General features: G+C 41.0%; 1 protein-coding gene across 1 annotated transcript in view; it reads left to right on the forward strand.

Annotated features, from left to right (window-relative positions):
• Window positions 1–8877, forward strand: part of RNGTT (RNA guanylyltransferase and 5'-phosphatase) — a 219081-nt gene extending 210204 nt beyond the window's left edge. The window contains exons 15-16 of the mRNA XM_065888674.1: window positions 7046–7169; window positions 8634–8877. Coding sequence (XP_065744746.1) covers window positions 7046–7169; window positions 8634–8794 — 285 coding nt within the window. The 3' untranslated portion in view covers window positions 8795–8877. The remainder of the gene's footprint in view (window positions 1–7045; window positions 7170–8633) is intronic.
• Window positions 8878–16576: the final 7699 nt, after the last annotated feature.

Consider the following 16576-nt stretch of genomic DNA (forward strand, 5'->3'; position numbering starts at 1 on the left):
CCGTGAGCCATGGCCGCTGAGCCTGCGCGTCCGGAGCCTGTGCTCTGCAGTGGGAGAGGCCACAACAGTGAGAGGCCCGCGTACCGCAAAAAAAAAAAAAAAAAAAATTGATTGGATGGGGAAAATGTAGAAGAAGAAACCAGTGTGGAAGCTGTTGCAGGAATCTGACAGACAGTGAGGGCTTGGGCTGTGATGATGGTAGTAAGAAAGTAGACAAATACTCAATGTATTTTGGAGATAGAACCGGTAATGCAGTGAATAGGAGGGAAGATAAAAGGGGAAGGGAGCAGAGGACACTAAAGCTTCTGTCATGAGGAACTGGGTGAACGGAGTTAATCATTTATTGAGATAGAGAAGATGAATGAGGAATATATATGTTAGTGATCTAAGTCAACGAATGAACTTAACTTGATAGAAATTCTCCTCTGTACCCATCATCTAGTTTTTGTACCTCAAGCAAAGTTTTTCACTGCTCTGGTTGGTTTCCACTAAGTGCTAGATATAAGCCTACATATGGGTTTAGAGACTAGGATCTGGGGAAGGATGAATGAAAACGCTATAGGGCAGAGATTATCAAACTTTCTTGGTTCATGTTCCCTCATAGACATTTCTAATCCAAAAGAAATACCTAACGATTCCATTTATTAAGTGCATTGATCCAAACTACTTATTAAATGTTTATGTCCTAACAGCTTAGCATGTGTTATGGACTGCATAATTTCTTCTTTCTTTTCTTAGTTTAATCTGTCATTATATTAAATACTATACTCACAGAATTTTTTAAAACTCCACTTTATATCGTCACATCACACATCTTCTCAGTTCCAATATTTAAGGCAGACGGGGGCGTGGAACTCCTCCTACTTGAGCCACTACCCTCTGGCCCCCATAAAGCTTGTAGCAGTCTGCTATGCACACTGGCTCAGTGGTCATCCTAAAACGGCCTTAAGATGGGAATTGCCTTTGTTTCTCTCCTGAGCTGGATGAACTCCCTTGATTCCACATCTTCCTCTTTGTTTTCATTGTTGCCCTCATGTTGATGAAGTAAAATTTTGGTAATCTCCTAGAAAAGAAAGTATGAAATACTAAAATTTTAAGAATTTGCATGCATGAAAATGTTCTGCTGTCACTCTTGTTTCATATTTTGTCATGATATAGAATTTAAAGTTGGAATTTTTTTAAAAGAAACTTGAAAATGTAATTCCATTTAAGGACTGCATAATTTCTTAAACCTTGGAATCAGATTATACACCACCAACCTCATTTACTTTCCTCATTGATTTTGGTGATACTTGGTTTTTATCAATGACAATAACCACTGAATACTCAGCTTTGCAGAGATGTTACCCAAAGGAATCTCATGTTGAAAATGTGAACTCCTGCCAACTAATAGTTTGCATGGTGTCCAACACGTGCCACTGTGTTTCCCGGGAAATTTAAAGTACCCCACAGTGCCACTCTGTAAGGTTGTCTCATTGCACAGTTTGGGAACTGTGGACTTAGGACCTTATTCCAAGACTTTTTGTTTTCTGTTTAAAGGTTTATCTCTTCCTATTGTTTTTGTATCTCTACATTAAAAACCAATCTCATGTTTATCATCTTTTATGAAACATAGTTTATTTTAGGAATTTTTTATTATTAAAAATTATGAAAGTTAAGCATATATTATGTAGAAAGTTTGGACAATACAGCAAAACACAGAAGAAACTAAGTCATTCCTAACTCCACCATCTACCAATAACCAGTACTAACATGTTATTGCTTTATCTGCCCAGTTATTTTATATGAAGATGTATTATATTTTGAATAATAACTATAACTAACTGTGATTTTATAAAAAGGTAATAATCTGTAGTTTAGTGGGGATTTCATACCCTGGAATTGTGACTCATCTGTAATGACCTTTGGGATAAATAAGACCAAGTTCTAGCTGCTTTCTTTTTTTTTTTTGCGGTACACGGGCCTCTCACCGTTGTGGCCTCTCCCGTCGCGGAGCACAGGCCCCGGACGTGCTGGCTCAGCGGCCATGGCTCATGGGCCTAGCCGCTCCGCGGCATGTGGGGTCTTCCCGGACCGGGGCATGAACCCATGTCCCCTGCATCGGCAGGCAGACTCTCAACCATTGCGCCACCAGGGAAACCCAAGCTGCTTTCTTTTTATTGGCAACTTTCATTAGTTGAACTCAGGATTGGAGGGCTTGAAGACCCCACCATTCATGAGAGAGAGGCTTCCTGCTACTGTTTCTAACCTAGCAAATGTGAAGTGTGTTATTTACACAGTAGTTCTTCATTATAAAGGTGCAAAAAACACAAATGGATTTTAGTGAAGGAACGTTTTTTGAAGTGATTAAGTCTAGCATATTTTTAAAAAGGGTAGCTTATCAAGGGTTTTATTTTCTCCAGTAGATGGATGCACTTGCTAAAAATAATATATTAAGGCCCTACTATATGGTAGTAGTTCTAAAAGATTATCTAATAATTCAGGTTTAAGCTATTTGTATTGTCCTGACACCACAAGGAAAACTTTTATAATTCCATTTCATTTCTGATTTATTTGTTGTTTTATTTTCTCTGCCTCATTCATAAGTACTAGACTTTGAAGTTGCATACGTGGAAACAAGATTTTTGTTTGAGTTCATCTACTTGAAATACGTTTTAAAAATTCACCTTCTGTCACACTACAGAGTTAGAGCTTGAGTAGAATTTTAAATTCAGAAAAGAAAAAATGGTCAATGTAGTTTAGTTCCAGAAAGCAGTTCACAAAAGATGGGGTGGAAACTTCTAAGTATATATATATACACATATATTCATATTTAGAGTCTCATTGTTACTCTTTATCTGTCTCACACTCACTCCTCTTTCCCCCTCCCTCTCTTTTTTCTCAATAATTGAAAATTCTGACCAAAACAAGTGGTGTGTGTTAGTACTTTTTTAGCATAGTCTGGACTGTCGAAGAGTTAATTTTTCTTGTAAAATCCTGGTAGAGGACCCCATGGCTGACTCTAGAGCTGAGGCAGAGAAAATACAAGATGAGCCTAGAGTAGTAGCTTGTATTGCCAGGGACTAAATGCTAAAAATGCATAAGTAAGTAAAAGTGGAAGCAAGTTAAAAGGACACAGGAGCCAACCTGAGAGAGTTCCCAGTGGCTGAAACTAGAACAATTTGAGCAAGAAAATAAATGACAATACTACTTTATCATAAGCCAAAGAATAAAATAAATATCCATGAGTTCTTACTGATACAAATAAGCAAATAAATAAATGAGGGAGAAAGGCAAATCTTCCTTACAGAAGAAATCCAGGTAATAAATGTAGAAGGAATGGAGAAAATAGAAAATTCCATTAGAACGCCACAGTAATAATTGCTGCAGGCAAGATTCATGGATGAATGCTAAAATTAATGAGCGAAACTTTAAGAAGAAAAGGGATGTTTGTCTAGCCTCAAAATCTCTCTCCCAGGAAATGTATTGATCTCTGTGGTGCTTTTAATAAATGTCCACAAATTCTTTGATACCCTTCCTTCCAGCAAGTGGCTTAATTCCCTTATCTTTGAGCAGGGCTAGACACAGTGCCTGGAGCTAAGAGTATGGTAGCTTCACAGTAGAGAAACCTGGCAGATACCATCTTCGCCAAGTGATCAGGGTTTGTTTACACCACCAGGAAGAAATCACGTTGATCTCATCTACCCCCTAGACATTACGCAATGAGAAGGGCGCTTTACCTCTCTGGCGTTCTTTTCCAAAATTCATAACCTCAGTCTAATCATGAGAAGACATCAGGAAATCCCAATTTGAGGAACATTCTACAAAATATCTCACTAGCACTCTTCAAGAGTGTCAAGGAAGGTCTGAGTAACTGTCACAGGTTGGAAGAGACTAAGCAGACATGACAACTAAGGAATGCAGTTTCCTAGATTGGATCCTGGAGCAGATAAAGACATCAGTGGAAAAACTGATGAAGTCTGAATCAAGTCTGTAGTTTAGCTGATTGTATTGTACCAATGTTAACTTCTCGCTCGGAGTTGATAAATGTAACATGATATGCGAAATATGAACATTAGAGAAAGTTGGGTAATGGGAATCCTGGAACTCTCTGTACTATCGTTACAACTTTTCTGTAGAGCTAAAATTGTTTCAAAATTAAAAGTTAAAAAACTCCCAGCTTACTGGTGTCTTTCTCAATCCAAGGATATTCGTTATTTTAAAGTGTCTCTAGAGCACATTAGTTCAGAGAAATCCCCCTCCGCTTCGTACAGTCTCTCTAGAAAAGAAAGATGAGCTCTTGATAACAAAACAGCTCTCACAGAGCAGGGACAGTAAATTCTAGGGGCTTGTGCTCCACCATTAGAGACGGAAGCGCATCTCTGCCTGCTCTGAGCGGCACGGTTCAGCCAGCGCTGATGGTTCGCCTTTTGTGACTTGGTCGTGTGTCCAGCACTTAGGTTCCAAAAAGTATTCCTTTAAAAAAGTGCAGAGAGGAGCAACTGTGGTTCTGCCTGCCTCTGTCTTGGGCCCTTCGTTCCAAGTATTACCATCGACCTGCTAATCTAAAATCTTCAGAGGTACTAGATCTGGTTTCATCTGACTGTCTCTTAACATCGGATTATTGGTAGACTCAAATGGTATCAGAGGTGTGGTATTCAGAAAGATGGATACATGAAAAAAATGTTTTCTTCAATATAAAATACACTGTATTTTCTTTTCTTTTTCTTTTCTTCCTTTTTTCCCCCCAAAACAGTAGAATCTCATTAATCCAATGTAATTATGGGTACAGATGTGAAATCTTGATTTATAAATATTTTATTCTTATTACCTTCAAGCTCTCATTAGCTCACAATAGGATAACAGAGCTGAGTATAAAAGGCCTAACCACATCCTATTTTAGTAAATAATAATATGTGATGGCCGAGGATGATTATTGTCATAGTAACAAATCAGAATTAGGATACTAAAGTTAAACTCCTTCCCTGTATGCTAATCATTCGCTTCATCTGACCATTAGTGAAAACTGTCTTTAGTTTGTATACGTATGGAAGATATTGTTTTATATCTTAAATCTATTTTATTACCTAAATACATTTATTAAAAGTTAAACATATTTTATTACCTACCCAAATTGAGCACCTTGCACCGTGTCTATCTTGGGAATGTAACTGGTGTGATCAGTGAAGAATAATGTACTGTTCTTGAGCATGGAAATACGTTTAGGTTAGTGGTAGGTGCATGCATTTTCTGGAAAGCCCTATTTCCCGGATTGTTAATGCGTACCCAGGTAGATACACAGATACTTAATAATACTGCCTAATCGCTGTAGTCAGATGGAGCAACACATAATTTATAGCAATTCTGAGACTAGAAACAGAAGAATGGTAAATATGTGATAAAGATGTACTACGATTGGTAGTCAGTAGAAGTGCAGACTGCACATTATTGATAGCAAGCCATTCTTGTAGATGTGTGTGATACAATTTTCTTGACAGGTATTTTCAAAGTGTACCTTTCCATGTCATCTTGGTATCTTTAGTAAATTTATTTGTACACTTAAAAAAAAAAAGCAATGTTTCATTTCCTAATTTTATATTCAATTAAGAATTTTAGTGGTTGTCTGCTATGTGCCAGACACTTTCATTTATTATTGCTCCAATGTCCCAGTGTATTAGAAACTCCTTTGCCCATTTTAGAAATTAGAAAATGGAGAATCTGAAAGGTTTAGAAACTTATCTGTTAGACCCTACTTATGGTATAACATAAGTGGTTACCTTACCTGAATAAGTTGCCTAACACTTGGATATAGATAACGTATCAGAAATAAAAGGAGGTAGATCCCTAGGAAGGGAGGGAGGGGAGTTGAGACTAGAATAATGAATATTTGAGAATAAATTTAGCAAGTTTGCTAAGTAAGTAGAGCATCACTTTCTTGGGCAGGTCTGATTCCAATACACTGAATGTATTGGTCCTGTCAGATTTGTTGGAAATGCAAATAGTCCAATCAAGTGTAATACTCATTAAGGGAAAAGGACTACAATTTGAAAGTTTTTATGGAGATACGCACTGCCTAATCTGTGAATTGAAAGCATCTTTTAAAAATTTGCTTCCCTTCATATTCCTAGGTGGTAGTGGATATGTGGGTAGAAAAAGGAGAGCATTTCAAATAATCCTAATGAAGTTAACTGATTGCAATCTTCCGTATTGTGAGGAAAAGTTGTTAGCTGTGAAAGACGAGGACAGAATTAAAATATTACCATGACTGGCATTCGATTTGAAACTGCGAAGATAAGCTTAGGTTCCTATTTATGAAAACCATCCTCACAGCCCGATGAAATATCTTTTCAAAGGTTCTATAGTTGCCATGGATACTTGTTAGCGTTGATAGACTAAGTTGTAATCCATATTCAATCATCTGAGGTGAAGTAACCAAAAAACCTACCAGCTAATATCAAAGGTAGCGTCATCTCTAAATTCATACCGGTTTGGAGATGAAAAGGGTAAATAGCCTAAAGATTAGATTTTTAGTTAATCATCACTGCTTGAAGAGCTAAATAGTTAGGATGCACATAGCCTGAATCAGATCCTCATGTTTACTTGTTTACTCTTTATGCGTAACTTTTTATCTTAACCAGTAAAGGGGATTTCTTAGATTCCGACATAGGAATTTAGGTGGTGTGGTCTTTCTAAAAGTTGTTGAAACCTTCACAGATACTCAGTTTCTGAAAGCCAGAGGGACACAGACAATATCGAAGGCATTGGTCCCTATGGTAACGTATTTGCATTTGGCCCAGAAGTGGCTGGTTTCTCCTTAGCTTCTTTTAATTGCTATATATTGACAGCCGTTTTCACGACTATTTATAAGGTGTCAGATTGATGAGCAAGTGTACAAGGGAGTGCGCACCACATCCTTGGGCTTGATTAGATGCTTCGGATGACAAAGAGCTCTGTGTGTAGAGGCACCGAGGTGTTTTTGGCATTTCCCTAATGCGTCTGTCACGTAGTGCAGGCAAGAAGCCTGTCAGATGATTTAAATGTTTTCCTCAATTCTCTTTTAAAACAGGTGACAAAAGAGCTAAAACAGTATGACAACAAAATTATAGAATGCAAATTCGAGAACAACAGCTGGGTCTTTATGAGACAGAGAACAGACAAAAGTTTCCCTAATGCCTACAACACTGCCATGGGTGAGTGTGACACCCTCCCAGTGGAGGTTACATGAACCACCCCCCCAAAAAAACCAAAAAAACCCACAACAACACACAAAAGCTAAAGTGTTAGAACCAAACTGTGCTGCCTTTTGTGGTTCAGCTTTGGGGGCTGAAGGCCGCATGGACCGCGGAGGGCTCGTGGCAGGCCTGTGCCCCGCGTGGCTCCTGTCCTCCCTCACCTGTGGGCTGCTGCGGGCACCCAGGAGAGGGGTTAAAGGGCAGGAAATCGGGCTGCGGACAGGATGAATTTGTTGAATGACAGCCACAACAAAAGCCATGGTAATTGCAGATCCATTCAAAACGCTGAAGCCATCGTCTGCCAGATGGCAAAAGATGGCATGAGCTGGGGAAATGTAATTTCCAGCTCCTAAGATAGTTTTACAAACAATGAAGAACAAAGTCAATGAAAACCTTAAAAAACATAAAATAAAAAAAAAAGAAACGTAAAACCTGCTATGCTGTCCTTCAGGGTGTGCTCTGGGTACAATGTGAGTGCTTTGGGAATTCAGAGTAGTGAGGGTCTTTCATGGGAAACAGCACGTATTAATTAGGTCTCTAAGGTAAACTACTACTGGCAGCACTTCTGGGTTGCTGTTTTTAGTGGAACTGAAAGAAAAAGGCAGATAAGAACCAAGAATAAAGGTTAATAGGATTATGCACTTTGAGTGCTCAGTCAGTGATGATGATGATCGTATGATAAGCTTATGAGATAATATAGAAATTGCCACTTTGAGTTTTGTGGCTTAAAAGTTACTGTTGTACATTCGAAGGTTCTTGTTGGAACTAACGTCTGTGTTCAGGCAGGATGCGTTAATTTGGAAAAGAGGAGTAATTAAGCCCGTGTTGTTTTCCTAAAACCAAGTGGGTAAATACAATTTTGATCACATAGGGAAAGGTGCTTTCTTTAATAGTCATTTTGTTGTAATACCTTATTTCAAGCAAGTTACTAAAATAAAGAATAATACGCCCTGCCAGCTACACTGCAGCCTCCCCGTTCGGCGGGCACGGTGGCTGGTGCCGTGTTTACATGCCTCAGTGTGCGCTTCTCTCTGAGAGAGAGAAAGGCTGGAGGACTAGAGCGCGCACTTCCTTTAGAAACTGTGCTTGAATGTGGACCATAGTGTGACACACTGGGCGAGATCAATATCCTATACAAACTGTTTGGAGGGATCAAAAACTGTAGTGAAGACAGGCTTAAACCCAAATACTTAAAGTTTGGGTCTAGAATTAATAGTAAAGAGCAGCCACCAGAAATGCACTCATTTCGGGGGCGGGGGAGGGAGGAGCACAGTTGAAGCCACAGCAAGTCGCCCACGTTGGGAAGATGGAAAGTTTTAGCGTGTTGGGACGGAAACGTCTCCCCGTGTCCTCATCTCCCTGGGGCGAGTCAGCCGCCTCCATGAACCCTCACACGAGACTCACGTCTCCCTTTGTCCACAGCCGTGTGCAACAGCATCTCAAACCCTGTCACCAAGGAGATGCTGTTTGAGTTCATCAACAGATGTGCGGCAGCTTCTCAAGGACAGAAGCGAAAGCATCATCACCTGGACCCGGACACGGAGTTCATGCCTCCACCACCTCCCAAAAGACGTTTGACTTGAAGACCTGCCTCTGACTTCAGGATTGAGAGGAAAGATGAGTGAGGAAAAGTGCTGTTGCCCCGTTTTCTTTGCGACCAGAGAAATTCAAAACAGAGTGTGGCTTGATGTTGATACACATTTGACTTTAAAAAAAAGAAGAAGAAAGTATTGTAGCCAGCCTGTAAATATTTGATGCATTTGTTTCCTCAGTGCTACAGTACATCATGGACTTAAACATTTTGTTTATATCTGGTAAACTCAGCCTTACCTTGTGGAATCTGAAGACTGAAATATCCAAAGGTTTAAATGAGATCGAAATCAGTGAAAAAGAGGCCTTGTTTATATACGGATAACTTCCACTTTAATTTATAAAGTTAGCAATCTAGAACTGTGAGCGCCTAGAACACTGTATTTTTTAGAAGTTGTATTTCAACTATGATAGATTTTCCTTTTAAAACATTTAGACAATGGCATTAAATATTCTTGCTATTATTTATCATGGATTTCCTACATTTCTGAAATTCTTGTATTCAAAACCAAATGATAAAGTTGTTAAATATTGTGCTATATTAAAGAACTTGGTCTGGCTTATATCATTTTAAGAAGTTGTTTTGGAAATGGAAAAGTAAAAAAGTAAAGCTCCAATTTTGTTAATTTCATCCTTTCTAAAGGAGGTATATTGAATCTTTTCATCGTCTCTTTCTGTTGTTTGAACTGCAGTATCAGCTATCCAATGTATCCACTCTGGCAGTGGTCCCGAGTTACTTCATAGAACTTAGAGACACACCACCCGGTCCTGTGTGTGTTGTTCTCCTGGGAGACTTTTGTTCTCTTTCTTTTTTTTGGTTTTAACGCCAGGGCTACTTCTGCTGTACCTCAGTGGTAGCACGTTGTAAATTACGTTAAAACACACAACTCACTGTGGTGATGGGAGTGATATCAGATACAGACAGTGTTGTATTTGTTCCCTTGCACCAAACAGCAAAGGAAATGCCAGCTGACTCCTTTAATTAGAAGGTAATGTCAGTGGAAGAGAATGCTGTCACTAGAAAATGCTCTCCCACTGCTTGATAAATGCAGAGGCAAAGACTAGACATCTGTAGGAACTAAGCATCAAGGAAGCCAAGACATTTATTTTCAAAGCCAGAATTCTCTCATCTTCTATTCTGGGAATGCTATTTCAGTTGTACATCTGAATTTAAAAAAACAAAAAACAAAAAACACATTTACTGATAGATAATGGATTTAAAGAGTGGCTAATTGGTCACATGCCATTGTTGGGAAACTGTGTTCTGATTGGTTTGTGAAGGAACTCTTGAAAATTAGCCTACTAGAAGCTAATGTATTTATTTTTAGAGGTACAGGTTTTAAGTATGTGTATTTAAACAAATTTTCATGATCTGAATTTTATATATGTATATGCATATATATGTGAGTATATGCAGCAGTGTATATTCTTCTGCTAATACAGTGAGAAACCCAAACAGGTCACGTAGTAGATTGAATATCTGATAGGATTTCTATATCAAATAGCACAGATGAACCAAACACGTATTTATATTCACCCGAGTTTTAATGTTTTTAAACAAAGTTTCTTCCTGCAGTGCTTTTCTATATGAAATACTAGAGTCATGCTTGGGCTTCTTCCTTTATTGTTCCCAAGTTACATAATGTATAGTGAATTTATTCAAAATGCCATTTTAGTGTTTCTTTCCTAGAGTACTTTTGTGCGTTTGAGCACAACAGGGATTAAAACATCTGACTGCCGCACTAACTATTGAAAAATGGAAATTGGTCAAGGTTTCATGGTATCTTGTACAAAGCAGATCTAAAAAAAAACGCCTATGCAACTCCAAATAGTCCGACGCCTGCTCCACCAGGATTGGTGGCTCTTTTCACAAGGTGCATTGCTTTCTTCCAAACCCGTGTAAACGCAGAAGGCTCTTGCAGATGTAAGAGCAAGCTTTTGTCAGCAGTCTTTAATGGAGTTAAAATGTTTATGGTAATTGTAACCTTTTAAATGAGTTACGTGAAAAGAGCATCTCATTTATAATACACCCAGATATTTTCTCCTTGCCTTTGTGCATTTTCCAGGACTTACTTTCCTTAATTTATCTTTTCCTTTCAATGGTAGTGAAGTATAATAAGGAGATCCCATTTAGCCCCTGAACACATCACCATCTGCAGTGTCATAAAAAGTCATCTGGGAAGTCGGGGTGGGGGGTGGTGGTGGAAGTCTGGAGTCAGGATTTGGGACGTCATGAAGGAAACACTTTCTTTCTCAGCCCACTTCATAATAACTGTTTTCTGACACTGAAGTTTTGTAGATGAGAATAAGAAAACTTTACTTTCCTGAGCTACGACATACAACTTTGCTTTGTGTTTGGAAAAGATGTGGAAGACTCGGCTGCCTGGCTGGTTACATTTGCTTTCCATGAAATGCTCAGAAAATGTCAGGACATTCCTTCTCTAATAATCGTGTGTCAGTGCAGTATTGTAATAAAACTACTGATTTAAAATAATAGAAAGTGTATCTACTTTGTTTTCCTGGTGATGCCTTTGTGTCCCTTTATATAACCAACGCACTCGTGTCCCTTTTATTGCTGGCATCAGATCCTGCTGCTGTCCACCATACCCATCAAAATCCACCTGGTTTTGTTGCATTCTAGAGATTAGCATGAAGACTTGGAAAATCTTCCGTTTTCCTTCCTGAGAAACCGAGAAACTTGGAAGTTAAGAATCAAATACTTCCAGATGGAGAAAACTAATGTGGTAGAGAAAACCCCGGGGCTCAACCCAAAGACCAAGTCTAGGCTCTGCCTCTCGTTGCTTCTCTGTCCTCTCTAGAACTTGTTTCTCCCCGCCCCCATCTATAAGATGCCAAGATTGGATCAGATGATCAAAAAGAAGCTTTTCAGGTCTGACATGATTCTTGTGTAAAAACCAGTGCTTTGTAAACATCCTGTATTCACAGTAATAGCAATATGACCATTATGGAATAGTCTCCAAGCCCAAAGGTGCCCTAAAGACAACCACTCTGTGCAGGGAGGTACCGTCATCAGCCTCATTTGTAGCTGAGGAAGCTCTGACCCAAGGTAACATAGCTAGTTAGTTGTGAGCTGAGACCCAAACACAGGTCTTTCTACTCCAGGTCCTAATTTACTGTGCAGTCGGTACTCCCTGAAAGGCCCTGGTACAGCCTCTGTGAGGAGGGCTGCTTCTGTGCCAGGGTCCCAAACTATTGAAGCTGTTTCTTTGGTGCTAACAGGTAATAGGCCCCAAGCACCTCTCTCCAAAATAAGATGAAGTTGGGAGCAGGAAAGTAAACACATTTTTAGGACCTTATTTAACAATATTTAAATGTGAGTGACGCAGAGGCTGTGAAAAGAAGTTTAATAATTCTCATAAAGATGCTAAATTCCAAAGATGCAGTTAGCAAGAAATAAGTGATTAAATCACACACTGGGCCAGCATTTCCTGATTGTCACATAGTTTGCTGTCAACTCTGATGCTTTGGCAGGTTATCGTCAGCCTTGGTCAATTCCAGATGTGTCCATCCCCTCCCTGGACTCAACTGTTAGGTGACCTCCCAAGCTTCTAAGACGATTTCACATTTCAAAAAAATCAGTGCACAGATCTGGGGTAGCCAACTGTTTTGCCATGAAAGGTCATTTACAAAAAACTGGGTTGCCATCGTTTCATAAAAAAAAGGGAATCTTAATACCCGAAAAGGAAGTGAGGCATAATTTAGAAGAAAAGACATGCCTTTACGCAGACCAAATTTTGTTTTATGAAAGTCTCACTACACCATCCTTTGCTTCTACATTTAACCCCAAACTGGTGAAAACTTTTTCATAGGCCAGTGTTGGGAATCACTGCATAGGTGAAATTCCAGATCGGGGCTTGTAAGTGGGGAGAGGGCATGAAAACCCCAGGGAAGAAGCAGCCCCTGGTTCCATAGCTAAAGGTCGTTTTCATAGTAACTATCGTCCAGCTACCTCACAATGGTTGATTACGTTGTGCTCTTGTGATCGAAGATACATAGGTGAACAATGAAATTATCTGAATGTTTAAAAATACACAAATAGAATGAAACCCTCACCTCTTTGAGGTACAAAAATAAGCATAACCGAATATAACACAGAAAAACAGAATTTGGCTTTGACAGCAAGTCACACCAACAAGAGTCACCAGTTTTCACAATTTCGAAGTCGGCACATGGTCTATTTTCCCTTTTTGTTTTTTTTTGCTTTTTTTTTTTTTTGTGGTACGCGGGCCTCTCACTGTTGTGGCCTCTCCCGTTGCGGACCACAGGCTCCGGACGCACAGGCTCAGCGGCCATGGCTCACGGGCCCAGCCGCTCCGCGGCATGTGGGATCTTCCCGGACCGGGGCACGAACCCGTGTCCCCTGCATTGGCAGGTGGACTCTCAACCACTTGCCACTAGGGAAGCCCTATTTTCCCTTTAGATTGCCGCCACCGGAATGATCTTTCAAAACTGCGAAGCTGCTCTTGTTTTCCTCTCCAGTCAGAGCTCCCTGGCCCATGACATCAGAGGCCCTGTGTGACCCGGTCTCCACCTGTATATCCAGGTTTGGGTCTCACCGCAGTGTGACTCCTGGCTGTCCCAAATCTCCATGCTCTCTGCACTCAGGAACCTTTGGTGCTTCTGCTGCTTCTGTCAGAAAGCTCCAAGCTCCCTTACCCCCAGGATCAGGGAGGCCTTCCCGCCACAGGTAGCCTCCTGGCTGTCACGCTGTGTCGTGATGGTCTCCCCTGGGCACCGTGAACGGAGGGACTCTGTCATACACAGCACAGGGCTCGGCAACAGTGGGCACCCGGCAGTAATTAGGGCGGGAGGTTCACGTGCCTTTTTGTACTTGCTATTGAGACTCAGTCAAGATGTGGGAACTAGACTCGATATTTTCTTGTTTTGTTTTCTTTTGGCCTCATGCAAGATCTTAGTTCCCTGACCAGGGCTCGAACCCATGCCCCCTGCAGTGGAAGCATGGAATCTTAACCACTGGACTGTCAGGGAAGTCCCTGTACTCAATATTTTGTAATAACCTATAAGGGAAAAGAATCTAAAAAAGTATATATATACATACAATGTTGTGTTAGTTTCAGGTGTACAGCACAGTGATTCAGTTATAAATGTATCACTGTGCTGTACACCTGAAACTAACACAACATTGTAAACCAACTGTACTTCAATTAAAAAAAAAAAAAGATGTGTTTGCTCTTGTCTCCCTCAGTTTAGCTATATAGGAACAGAACATTTTTTTGTCCCTCTAGCCTTCTCATCATAGAAGCACTGATAACATCTCTCGTTTCTTGAGAATTTCTTCACAGCCCATCTCTGATGCATCTTGTATTTAATCCTGATTAGAAGTGTCTTGTCTGTTCTTGCCTTTTGCACTGAAAATGAATGCTTCTGAGGGAAACTTCTCTGCAGGAAGAATCTTAAGACAGTGCCCTGGTCTCCTCGCTGTTATATACTCTGAGGGAGGTGTGAGGGAAGCAGTGTTTTCCATCACATCTTACTTTTCAGGGCAGTTTCACGGAGCTGAAACTAGAAGGCTTCTTCTCCCCACCCACCTGCTCCCGCCCGACTTCTGATGTTTCCAAAGAGAAGTCCTTTGGTAGCAGCTGAGGCTTTTCAGTTAGTTTTAAAAATAAATAGCAGTCTGTGATCCCTTAGCGTGAATTGGTGCTTCTAGCCTTGTCGTTTAGAGTGGGAAAGGCAAGTGAAAGATACTCTTCTCGTTGCTACTATCGAATGCTATCTTCCAAGATCTAAAGGAATAAGAAACTTTACTGTTTCTGTAGAAGTTCTGCTTCCCTTCCGAAGGCCGTCAGGGGAGCATTGTATAGCTTTCATCTACAGCATAAACACACACTGGAGGTGAGAGCCACAGAGACCCCAACCGAACAGCACCACAACCAAAACTTTCATATAATAAATTTTCTTGAAAATTCTGCATGTGGGTAGAAACCAGACACCTGGACACATCACATACAGTTGGGATGATGCAGGAGGTGGAATGTGGTCTAGGCCTTGGTGGATGGGTGGGATGAATGGGGAGGGGCAGGTGTGGACAGAGAACGTGGGGAGAGGATGCTTTCCGGGGCTGTGTCTAGAGCTTGTGTGCAGGGCAGTGGTAGGAAATATGACTGTCCTCAGCCCATCCTAAGCTCACCAACCACCTACCCACCGCCGGCCCCTTGATCTCCTTCCAGCTGTTGACCCACTTCTCTCTGTTCCCCTTTCCTTCGGAATTCCTAGAAGGAGGTGATCGCACTCACTTGCTCCTTTTTTCCTCATCTCTCTTGAACCCACTGCCAACAGGCTCTCGTCCCTGCTGAGACTGCTCGTCACCACCACCAGTGCCTCTACAGGTCACATCCACTCTCTGAATTGACCCGTCAGCACCATCAGTGTTTCAGTTTCTCTGTTTTATTTTGTTACTTTTTTTTTTTGGCCACGCCAGTGCGTTATGCGGGATCTTAGTTCCCTGCCCAAGGATGGAACCCACACCCCCTGCAGTGGAAGCGAGGAGCCTTAACCACTGGACCGCCAGGGAAGTCCCTGTCACTTCTTTTTAAGGGGAAATTTCCTACATATACACAAATAAGGAAAATGGTAAAATGAGCTCCCCCATCTTCCCAGATTCAGCAATGATGAATGTGGCAGTTCCTGTTTATTTTATATACCAACTAGCCCCCCACCCTCCATTACACACATGCGTGTACACACACGACACACACACACGATTATTTTTAAACAAATCACAAACGACTCCCTCCTTGTTGAACCCTTTCTGTTCTTGGTTTCCAGGCCACCATAGTTTCTTGGCTTTCTTTCCTTCCACCCACAGTTCTCTCTTGCTGAGCTCTCTTTATCTTCTCAACCTTTGCATGTGGTAGTGACCCAGGCTCAGTCCACTGGCCTCTGTGGATACTCTCTAAGAGATCTCTCCTACCCTCTGAACACTAATACCATCTACACACAATTTCCAAACCTATTTCTAGCCTGGATCTCTCTCGTGAATTCTAGACTCAACTATTCAACTGACAACTTGACATCTTCACTTGGATACTTCATGGTCACCTGAAGCTTAGCACGCCCCAGACTGGACTTTCCTCCTCCTGTAGACTTCCTTCTCTTCCCACAGGCTTCTCAGAGAGCTCAGTTCATGGCAGTTGTGCTTTTCCAGTTGCTTGAGAATCATCCTTGATTCTTTTCTTCCTCTGACACTTCACATCCAATCAATCCACCAGCAGATGCCAGAGGCACTACCTTCAAACCGTAACCAGAATTCAACAACTTCTTACCCTCTTCAAACCGCTCGTCTCATCTCTTGCCTGGATTATTGCAATAGCCTCCTAACTGGTCTCCCAGTTTTCACTCTCCCTCATCACCTTCTCAATCCAGTCTCTCCCCAGCTGTCTGTAGTATTTTTTAGAACATGTCACTCAACTACTCAAAACCTTCCAGGGCCTTCCACCTCATTCAGGATTAAATCCTAAGTGCACATCGTCATCCATCCAGGACTACATAACCTGGCCTCCAGCCGACTCTCTCTCATCTCTTCCTTCTTGTTCACTCTGCTCATCGATTCTGGCCCCTTTGCAGTTTCTCCAACTTGCCAAGCATGCTCTGACTTGAAGGACTTGGAACTTTCTTTTCCCTTTACCTGAAATGCCCTTCCCCTCGATATCCATAAGTCTCACCCTCATTTCATTCGAGTCTCTGGACAAATGCCGCCTCATCAAAAAGGACTTCCTGACCATCCCATCTAA

This window comes from Phocoena phocoena, chromosome 12 (assembly GCF_963924675.1).
Source record: "Phocoena phocoena chromosome 12, mPhoPho1.1, whole genome shotgun sequence".
NCBI lineage: Eukaryota > Metazoa > Chordata > Mammalia > Artiodactyla > Phocoenidae > Phocoena > Phocoena phocoena.